We start from the raw sequence: 11,655 nt of genomic DNA on the forward strand, positions 1-11,655 counted from the left end.
AAAATATATTTATATTGTTGTAAGTTGTAACGTTATTATTAGGCCTATACATACGATTGTTAACAACCGGTTCGTGGAGGTCATTAAATTCTAAGAACAGGTTCGTGCGAACCGGCTGAATCCCACCACTGTGTATAGGTAATAAGACAACTTAGCAAATTGGTATAATAATAGTTATGATGGATAACAGTTCAATAAAGATAACTTAAAATTGTTTTGTTTGTGTTTTATGTGAAATAATTTATTCATCAATCACATTTATTTCATAAAACATATATATATCACATTTTTATTTCATACATGTAAAATATGACAAATTAACACCAAATTTATTTCATAAAAAAATTATTTATCTTTGTTTCTTTTCCACATTTAATAGTCACTTTGAATGTTCATGAGTCCAGCAGATATGATATTGAGAAGCATTTTGTTGTTCATTTTCAGCACAAAAGTGATGTGAGGTGTTTATGTTTTCGCTTTTCTTGAGGCATTCTGAGTCAGAATCTATCTGTACAAAAATGTTAGGGATTTTTCTTTGATACGTGTCATATTCATACAGCAAGCTGCAGATTAACTACTCACTGAGAAAATTACTTACCTATGTCATGCATCATATGACATCTCAAGAAACACTTGTTCTAACTGCTGATTCTCTGGTGAGGGTTTTCCCAGCTTGCATCATGGCTTCATTTTCATGACCAATTGTGCACTACTCATCAAGAAATCACATGTTGTTGAAATTATTAATTTTTTCTGGTCACATTGAATAATCGAGGTAGAGATAATCATATTTTAAAGAATATTACATAAAATATGAAAATTTCCCTGCCTTCATGTTCATTTTATTTTGTGGTGCGGCATCTAATCACTTGCCCATTGTGGACGTCAACAAACTACAGTTGAATCATCACCAATTCAGATTATAGTTCATACATATACATGTAAAATCAAATAAATGAACACACAACAAGCTTATACATTTTTATCTAAATGAATAAAAGTTGCTATAGAGTGGTCTTTATCTAACTTTCTGCCAAAAAATCACAGTCATATATCACATTTGTCAGGAAGTTGTTTGTGGGAGGTCAGATCAATGTAAAATTGATCTGTGCACTGAAAAAAAGTATTATCTAAAAGGAAGTCGTATCCACCAGGGACTGCTTTATTGTCAATGTACAGTGAATGAGAAGTATTGAATAAAAAACTTTTTTTTTTATCTCGAATGACTACAAATTGTAATAGACAATTCCAGTTATTTATCCTAACAGCATCAGGCCTTGTAACCTTTTCAGACTGCTTTCACTTGATTTTTTTGTTCTTTGAACCATATCTATCAAGTGTAATAAAGCAATAGGAGTATGACTTGCTCATGTGATGCATGTGACTCCCTCTACATTCCTCTACCGAGCTATCATTTTTTGATTGGCAGTGCTTGTGTTCAGACATGCTCTTTTGTTTGTTTAATGCTTCGTGTTTGACTTTGTTTCCTCACGAAGTGGTTGTTTTTAAATTAATTTGCTTTCATTCAGCCTGTTTCTTCTATTACTATTTATCAATTAATTCTGGTCACCTTATTTTCTGTGCAATGAATGCTAAAGTTAACATTACCACTTTGGGGATTACACCAGCGACCAGCATATTTTCTCAGGGCTCAGGTGTGGGCAATCTGATGGTGGATTTATCTGCTTTTATATGCCAGGAGATCTAACATTACATGGGACAACCTTGCCCTTCTCTCCTCCATTTTAGCCCGCATGTCATCTTTGGCTCTGGCATTACATACGTGGTTTCTTTGTTGTTGGGACCTTATAGGTCATGGTGCCGTATTGGCTTGGGTCAATTTACCATCAACATATCTTATGATTTATGTAGGGCTCCATTTCTGAGGCAGTATGTTTTTGATATGGTACAGGAAACTCTAGAGCCTTGGGTGATATCAGTCCAACAACAATCCACCCTTACGAATATCATAGCCCATTTTTTTTCTTTTCTTTTTTTTACAAATACCATCAAGTTTAACTTGCTTATTCTTTCAGTGTGTAAATTTACAGATCATTAAACAATCATAGTTATACCAATAATTTTCAATTATTATACAGTTATTATTAACTGAAAAGTTGTTTGTTTTTTGTTGTCTGAAATTATCCTTACCCAGAAAAGGACATTTGAAACTAGCGTGGGAGAAAGGGGTGGAAAACATATCGTTAGAAGAATTAACTTTGAAATGGGGAGGGTCAAGGGGGAAGAGAATAGAGGAGCGGCCTCATATGCCTCCAATTACTGTTTCTCATCCTTCCTCTTCCCAGCCCATACCCGTCCTTTATACTCGGGTTATTTCTTCTTATCGCTTTTCTCGATGATGTACCCCCTGTCTCAGTTTGGGTGGACTGGTTGATCAATTTGGAGAAGTCCTTCCTCAGACCGACTCAATATCTCGTCCAATTGGGAGTCTTTTTCGACATTCATATCAGTCAGGCCCAACCTTCTCTATGAGAGTCTACCACTTTCCAGTTCCAAGCTGATGGGGTGTTTGACCATGCAGGCACCATGCTGAATGAGTTCCACACAATAACCATTCAGTTACAGAGTAGGGCAATGGTGTTCTGTGAGCATAGATGACATGATTTCCTCCTGTTTGCAACAACCAATGACAACGGAATGAGATGTCAGAATGCAGGTCACCCCTTTGATTGGGAGCCCTCATCCTACCCTTGTGTGGATGTCGGTACCCTGTGGACAGATTTTGGATTTAGAGTGAACCGATCAACGTAAGTCCTTGCACAAGTTTTGGGTTGTCTATCTTCCTTTCTTGATTTTCTCCATCTGTGTTGTGGGTCTCGGCGATGGTACATGGGATTATTCAGATTCTGTCCTTGACTATCCTTCGTCCTCTCTTCTTACGGGGATGTTATTGCCATTTGGATGATCCTGGCCTGTTTCACAGGCAGATTTTGGGTGTAGTTGACTTACCAAGGACGGTACTCTATGCCCTAGCCACTCTACACCTAGGGGCGCATCCTTTGTTTACCCACCTTTCTCACTGGAGGATTGAATTACAGTATATTTCTGTGGTTAGGATCACTTTCCTGCCACATTCTCTCTCACTTGGATGTACTCCCTCTCATTTTCCGCCCTTATATCTTACACATTCCACAGTTAGGCAAAGAGTATACCTGGCTCAGAAGTGGTGTGGTTTCCCCTTTTGTGACCTTTGAATTTCTCATTTCCAGGGGTATCCTTCAGATGCCTTTGGGAGTACTTCTATCATTCCCTTGCACCAGTTCCTCCTCCTTATCAATGTGGGGTTCTAGCTAATCTTGAGAGAGGAGGTATGTACCATATCGGTCGTTATAATTTTTTTATACTGAATATGTATTTCCGATAGGTACTTCCCTCTGTTTACACTTCCCACCCTTCCTCCCTACATTTTTCCAGTGCTGACATCTTCTGCCAAACTTCAAAGTGATAGTTCAGTGGAGGAGTGTAGAGGGAGTCACATGCATCATGTGAGCATGTCATCCTCCTATTGGTAAAGAGGTGATGCATGATGATTTGCATGAGAGACGTGTTGGAATCTTGTAATTCCAATAGGGGGAAGCGAAAGGTTTGTGACATGTGTAATGAAAAAGTTTGCATATAGAGGGCAGCACTGAAGTAGAATAGCTAATCTTGTAAGAGGAGGTAAGTACCTATCGGAAATACATTTTCAGTATAGGAAAATTATAGCTTTTAGAACACAAAAGATATGTCAACAACTAGAATAGAATGCCCCAAAACTACTGTAAGTTATTTGGCTTTTCAACTACTCTGTAAATCAGTTACAAAAGTTACATTACTGCTTAGAACAACATCTTTAGTCAAAAACAAGATTGAGCTCTCCATGCAACTTATCAGATCTGAGCTCTAAAATATAACCGACAATCTCCAATTTTATATAACTTAGAACATGCTCTTTCTCTTGGTTATAAACATATCCAATAGCAATGTTAAAGCGAATTATAGATGTTTCTTAAAAGACAGTGGACATGGGAGGTGCTTGTCATGTGAGTTGAATACAAATAGTGATATCTCAGTAAAGCAAAAAGATAAGAGGTTGAAATTTTCTATTTTGACTTGATAATTTCAATAGTATGTGTTTCTAATTGGTTGAACAATCTGAAGCTCTTATAAGGAAAGAGAAAATAATCTATAAATGAGAACTCAGAGTGCCTCTGCATCATGTGACTTGAGAGTTGCAGACTGAGAATTTATTGTAAATAATTCCTTTTGAAATTAGAAAATTAAAAACTTAGATAATATAAAACTTGGCTTATCAACTATATTTTGATGCCAAGTTTATTAACGTACATTGATAATCAAATAGTTTAATTAAATTTTGAATGCAACTCTGTAAAAAGGTCATGACATTCCCATTTTGACCCTCTGGGGTTTCGCTAGGTAGTAGATAGGGACAGTGGGAATCTTGTTAATCCATTCATGCCAACCAACATTAATTGGCTAGCTAAGTTTGTACTGAGGCAGTGAATCTTATTTTAATTGCCCAGATACTGCATGGTCATTAATACATTTTGGCCACAGCTGTTCCACAACAATATAAAATAACATTTGCATTAATAATTTGTTTGTTTGTTTTTGTTTGGGGGGATACATAATAATTAGTTTTTTAAATACATAGACTATTTCATGCTGAATTTTTATCAGACTAATGTCATTTTTGTTCCTTATTTCACATAATAATTGATTAGGTAAATACATAGGCTCCTTCATGTTCAAATATATCAAAGTAACATTGTTTTCATGACTTAATTTGACATATTATTTAGTAATAGTTAGAAAATGACACTTTAAATAACTTTGTTGATCTGTTTATTCAGATACACAAGTTTAATCAACCACATATGATGCATATTTATTGACAGTAACTTCTATATTGTGATAATCGAAGGCGATGCCTGCATGTAGTTACCTTATCTCCACAAAAACGAAAATTTGTGGTTATGATTTTGCAGAAGGAAAGTGCAGTGATTTGTGGCAGGTGAAATAAAAGAAACAACACATGATGTTGAAGCCTACACAAATAAAAATAAATCATTTTATTTATTAAAGCACATAAGCAGATGAGAAAAAAAAATAACAAGTAAGAAAATGACAAAAGTAGGACTAAATTAATTAATGGTATTTGACTGCTCCCATCACAATTTATTTGTTGGTAAAAGAGTAGCCCAAGAATTGGCAGTTGGTGGTATTGACTACCTGTCTTCCCTCTAGTCTATCACTGCTAAATTAGGGATGGCTAAATTTAGATAGCCCTCATGTAGTTTGCTCAAAATTCAAAACAAACTCATCACAATCAGAAGGTATAAGCACATTGAGACTAAGAAGTGACTTTCACAGGAAGTTGGCTGTCATAAAAAATTAACTGCTCTTTTCACTCTCAATTCAAATTCTTTCCAAAAGCTGCATATCACAAAGCATATTTTTCTTGCAGCTGACCAATCAAAAAAGGGCAGCTGTATGGTATTCCTGAGTCAGAATATCAAGAAGGACACAGGGCAGCTATCCCATGAAAAGTAAATATAATCCTGGATTGGTCAAGCTACAAAAAAGCAATACCTCAGGTGGAACTTATCAAGTGACCACTACCAATTTTAAAGTGTTCCAGAATCAGAACTTAGAAAGATTTAGGAATTTTGCTTTTAATAAATACTGCTATTTGGAGAGAAAGATATATAGTGTCTGCATATTACAATGTTATTCTATAATTTAGTGCTTTATTAACCTATCAGACCCTGAAAGTGTCTGACTTGTACTCATTGCATAACGTAGTTTGATGAGTTGTACCCATGTAGAGAACTTTCACCACGCATTTCTCTTCTCAACTCCATTTACTCATGATTTGTGCTTCTAATAGGTTCCTTTTGTCTATAAATCAGGGATTTTTATACTGAATTAGAGAATTTGGAAACCTTAGCTAAAAGTGTGGAACTAGTAGCAGTGTGAAAGAGTGCACATGTAAATGTCTTTTTGCATAATGTATATGGCTAGGGCAGTTTTCTTATTCATTAATTCATATCAGTTGTACTGAAAATTTTTTAAATCCATTATCACTATGAAAGATGATACTGTTTTTTTTATACGAAGGCTAGTTTTTATTATAAAAATTGTTAATTTAATACACAAATTTTAGTCAGGGAAAAACCTGTAAATTTTGATTCTAACTGCCTGAAGAAACCCTGCTAGTTGCAAGTTAAAGATGATTGATTAAAGGAAAATAATTTAGTTAATTTATTTCTCTGATTATGTATAGAATATCAATTTTTTTGTATTGTAATACTTATTCAGAACTTAATATATTAGTAAATAACACATGTTGTTATTGCATTGTATGTAATTTTTCTTATGCATTTAGTTGTTCTTGTTTAATGTTCCATTATACAGTTGATTGTAGAGGTTAAAGAGAGATACTAAGATTTTTAAATTTCAGACCTGTTTCAATTAATGTTTAAGAAAAATTTCTGTTTGCATAAAATTCATTTGGATTGAAATGAGTATGATATTGTCTAGGAATGTGCTACAGTACACTTGAACTCAAATTTTGGTTTGCAGTCTATATTGGTAGATTGATGAACTTAAAGAACACAGTATGAAAGTAAAAGGTTGAGGAAACTTTTGATTGTGATTTTAAATGAGGTGGGAAAAATGAAAACCTAGCATTCACACTTACACTGAAACTTTAAGTATGACTTTCTTGTTAAATCGATTGTATGGGTTAAAGTTTGAACTATGCCTACATTTTACTTTAGTTGATTTTTGAGGTAGTGTTAAAACAATTTTAGTGTGCTTTATTTCTATTAAGAGGCAAAATTAGCCATTAAATTTTTGTTTTTAAGTTGATTTTCAGAAAAATGTTAATTTTTAACATCTGTTCCTTTTATTGAAGGAAGACTTTGAGAACTATGGAGTTTTGATTCGAGTGAAGTACAGAGATACTGAGGAATTGAAAGAGCTGACACCATACCATCAGAGTGGAGGAGAACGAAGTGTTGCTACAGTTCTCTACATGATGGCCCTGCAAGAGATGACTAAAGTTCCTTTTCGCTGTGTGGATGAAATCAACCAGGTTGCTACAATATATATCCTCTCAGTTTCTTTACTTACAGGCTTTGAAATTCAGATTTTATAAGCTTTATAGTCATTGGTTATTTATTTAACTTTAACACTTACCTAACACCATATAAAGGGTTATTTTGTTTGTTTGGTTGTTGTTGTTTTCTTAAACACAATAGGCAATTTGTGCTGTGCTCCCCATGGATATCAAAACCTAATTTTAAGCATCATAAGCCTTCAGACTTACAGCTGAGTCAGTGGGGGAGCATAAAGAGTTATATCAGGAGTTACATAAACTTTACCATGTCATAATAAATTGTGAAAAAAATGTTAAATCTGCATTTTAGTATTTCTGCCTAGTTACTTATTTTTTAACACATCTTGTTTTATGAGATGCATCAAAACTTTTAAGTCAGATTAAAATTTAATGGCTGGGCATGTGTATTTCATATTCTTTTTTTGACAAAGTTATCTCATACTTTTCAAAGTTTAACCCAGTCAAATTAGCCTTTCTTTAAGCTTAATTTGTAAAATGACATTTATATTGAACAAAAATATTTATGTTGATGGTAAGTGTTATATGTTTGCTTTGTTATGTATTATAGGGGATGGATTCCAGGAATGAAAGAAGGGTTTTTGAGCTAGTTGTACAAACAGCTTGTCTAGAAGCCACATCTCAATATTTTCTTCTCACTCCAAAAGTTAGTGTTTTACATTTCCTTATGGAAACATGTATGCATTTTATGAACTTGGAATGTAAGATTACCATGTTGATACTAAGGAGCAAAAATTTCGAACTCAAAATCAAGTGTCATAATGAATAGTCTGTTGTTAAGCAGGTTGCAAAAATATGGATTTTTTTCATTAATTCATTTGTTATTAGTCTTAGTATAAGAAATATTTTAAGTTTTATTAACAATTAGCAAATAATTTACAGGATGTATTTCAATATGAGATAGTTTAGTTTTCACTATGAAATTAAGAAACACAAGAATATTATAACTGGTTGTTAATCAAAATTTCCTGATCACGTTGAATGCCTAACATTTATTTACTGTGAAACCAGAGTTGTAGATTTGAGTCATGCAATTTTGACTCGAGTCGCAATTTGTTTTACTTGGGATTTGGACAAAAATGACTTGAGACTTGCCCATTACGACTTGTGAATTGTTGACAATCCATGTAAAAAAAATACATCCTTGAATTTTCTTGCAACAAACCTTTCCAAATGGACATCATGAACACACAATGTGATGTGTACATAAGCTCCAAAGTTCATGGGTCTAGGATAGAAACAAATTACTGTATGTGTAAATGTACCTGCAAACTGTTACAATCTCAGTGACATTGTCAAGAACACTAAAGATAAACAAAGTCCTCGCCCAGAACTTGGCTACTCACAGTGCATGTGCCTGGACTATGCATCATCATATGTCTCACCCTATTTCCCACCTTTCTTTAGAAAGTGCCACTGTAATATGTAGTTTTGTAATATTTTAGTCAGTGTCATGCATACAGATTGAGAAATGGGAAACAGTGGCTTGTATAAACACTAGTAGTGCTAGTAAAGTGCAGTCTCAAGTTTAAACATGCCTTTATGGTATCTTATGGGTCATTTCAATTTAAGAGATGTGATATTTATATTGTCTAAACAAAGCAAAAGAGTATTGAAGATCATCCCATGTCATATTATTAAATGTATTTATACATACTTCTGACTGAGTAAATTTATGGATACGAAATGTTTGTGATTGTATGTGCTGCATGGTTTTCTTAGCTAACATTTGTTTTAAAAGTGTTAGCTTTTCCATATTTGTAAAATATGGGGATCCAGTAGAGAGTTAAATGCACATAATAATCATTCTGTAGTAAATATTTAATATAAAGGTTGGCTTAAAACAAGATATCTAGTTCAGTGGAAAAACATTTAAAAATCATACTAGTAACGAGTACAGTTATCTAAATATATCATTCTTACATTCCTAATCATAAGTCCACATAATGAGCTAACAGTGCAAAATAATTGTTATAATAATATACAATAATAAATTATAATTGATAAAAATAAATGTATTAAATATTCTTACCAATAATTAAAGCAACACAAAAGAAAAAATATAGAGAGTTGAGTACATTATTTTAACAATTTTGAATATACAGATCAGCAAGTCATGTGAGAACCATAGCTAATATAAAGTCACAGTGGAACAGCATATATCAGAAGTACATTTTGACATGGCTTGTCATTTCATAGGTAGTTTGATACTACTGAAAATTGATTGATTTTAGGAAAAGAATTTGACAGTCGTTTTTTATATAAGCTATTAATACACTCAGATCAAAAAGATGTGTTCAGATTGGAGACATCTTTTCCAAGAGAGGGATATCTCATGTACTTAATGGCATTAGAAAACAAAGGAATATGGATTATCTTGGGGACCAAGACCATCCAGAAAGAGACCTGCAACAAGTCATACCATAGTCATGGAAACACATATAAAGGTCAGTAGCAAAAGGCATCTATGTAATAAAGGCAACAATACACAACATAATCAGGTATAATCTCTTCCTGGAAAAGCAACACAAGTCACATGTATACAATTTACTCCCACAACATATCCTTTCAACCTTTTTATACCACAAGCAGTTGGAAAATGAAATGGGTATTCATGTCATTTCTGACTTTAGATGCTGGTCAAATTACCAGATGCCAAGCCTATGAATTTCTGTGTGATTGGACTGTTGAAACTGGTGCTAGGAAATCATTATCTTCATACACTAGATGGTCTATGGAAAGCATGAAAGGAGGGGTGGTATACTGTAGATGTGAAAGCTCTATGACAGAGTCTTTTTACAGTGGAAACTACACTACAGGGCTATGTTCAAGGTGCATAACCCTCAGAGTAAACATGAGTGGGTCTGGTGACATGTATTGTAACAACATGATGGGACTCCAAGACTTTTAATATAATGTACTCAACTTCTGTAGAGTACAACTTATTTTCTAAGTTTGCTTTAGCTAACAATGCAAAATAATTGTAATAATGAATTTAGTAAATTATAATAAAGTGAATTAGTGTAGGTATATTAGACATTCTAACTGACACTGCAAACGAAAGTATCTGTGAAGAAAGAATGAACCTCACTTGCAGATCCTATCGATGATGAATTTGTATTTCATATAAAGTGAATTAGTGTAGGTATATTAGACATTCTGACTGACACTGCAAACGAAAGCAGCTGTGAAGAAAGAATGAACCTCACTTGCAGATCCTATCGATGATGAATTTGTATTTCATATACTATCGTAGATTTGATGTAACAGACTGTTTGTTTTAATAATACAGCTTATATATTTACCTCATACACACTTAGCTATGTTGTGTTTATATTAACTCTCTCTTGACAATCAAGCAAACTCTTTGATTTGATCCAGTGGTCAGCCAACTCATCATGCTTCTTCTTGCTATGCAGTGCACTAACTCAGGAAAGAAAAACAGATATATAAACTGAGGTGTATGAACACTTATGTAGAAATTGTGTGTCCAGGGAAATAAAACTTCCATATTTATGTTATGAAAACTTCTATAACTGTTATTTATTTAAGTTTGGCTTTGTACAAAGGATGTTATTTTAATTTTTTTTTTTTTTACTTTTTAGTTACTTCCTGACCTGGCCTATGCAGAAAATATGACAATCCTCTTTATTCATAATGGCCCAAAGATGTTGAACCATACTCAATGGAACTTACAGCAGTTTCTTCAAAGGCAGATTAGACTGACAGAATGAATTTATATTCTATAGTCCTCTAAACCCAGCAATAGGTTTTTGTATTTTCAGATATATGATTTATTTTAAACTACATGTAAAACTTTTATGAAAAAATATATATCTTTTGTATGTGTAATACCACAGTGTTTGTTATATTTAAGCTTTTGTCACAACCAACTCAGGTATGATTACTGGAATTGGAAATATGCTTTTATAAGTATTCTTTAATTTGGAATAAATCCCATTATTTTACAGTTTAAAGTACTTCTGATGAGGTTATTTTTTCATCCCATATGTTTGTCAAATTGCTCTGCACAGAATAATATGTTATTTGGTAACTTACCCCTGTTTGATCAGCAGGTATAACTGCATGCCTACTTAACAAGAGTTTTTAATGTGACTGCTTTATAAAGGGTGGTGACATAAAATACAAATCTTTAATGTTTACCAATCTCCTGTGTTCTTATTAATATTTAACCATTTAAACTAGATAAGAAATACAGATATTTTAATTACTTTTGAATAAGATAAAATAGAATGTATTTACATGAAGCATTTATCAAACATTTCAGAATCTTCAAAATTCCATTTTCAGTAATCTAGAGATACAAAATAAACACAATGGTAATTACACCAGAGATATGATATAATAAATAATAAGTAAACAATTTGAATACAAAAAGAACACAAGAAAATGAAAAGTATGTAGTGCAGAAGAAGTAGTTCATATTCAAATAGATTTAAATCAGATGAAGACTGTGTATTATTTAGAGACAG

The 11,655-nt window shown here is 33.2% G+C and overlaps 1 protein-coding gene across 6 annotated transcripts in view; it reads left to right on the plus strand.

Moving 5' to 3' along the window:
* LOC106461715 (structural maintenance of chromosomes protein 5-like) overlaps positions 1 to 11,139 on the plus strand; it is a 326,380-nt gene extending 315,241 nt beyond the window's left edge. For 4 of the 6 annotated variants that reach the window (XM_022388745.1, XM_022388744.1, XM_022388746.1 and 1 more), the window contains 3 exons: positions 6,941 to 7,120; positions 7,713 to 7,808; positions 10,768 to 11,010. In XM_022388745.1, coding sequence (XP_022244453.1) covers positions 6,941 to 7,120; positions 7,713 to 7,808; positions 10,768 to 10,896 — 405 coding nt within the window. In that variant the 3' untranslated portion in view covers positions 10,897 to 11,010. Of the gene's footprint in view, positions 1 to 5,488; positions 5,571 to 6,940; positions 7,121 to 7,712; positions 7,809 to 10,767 lie in introns of those variants that run through there. The other 2 variants (XM_022388743.1, XM_022388747.1) reach the window with 2 other exon arrangements.
* The last annotated feature ends 516 nt before the right edge of the window (positions 11,140 to 11,655 follow it).

The sequence above is a fragment of the Limulus polyphemus genome, unplaced genomic scaffold (genome assembly GCF_000517525.1).
Source record: "Limulus polyphemus unplaced genomic scaffold, Limulus_polyphemus-2.1.2 Scaffold1017, whole genome shotgun sequence".
Lineage (NCBI taxonomy): Eukaryota > Metazoa > Arthropoda > Merostomata > Xiphosura > Limulidae > Limulus > Limulus polyphemus.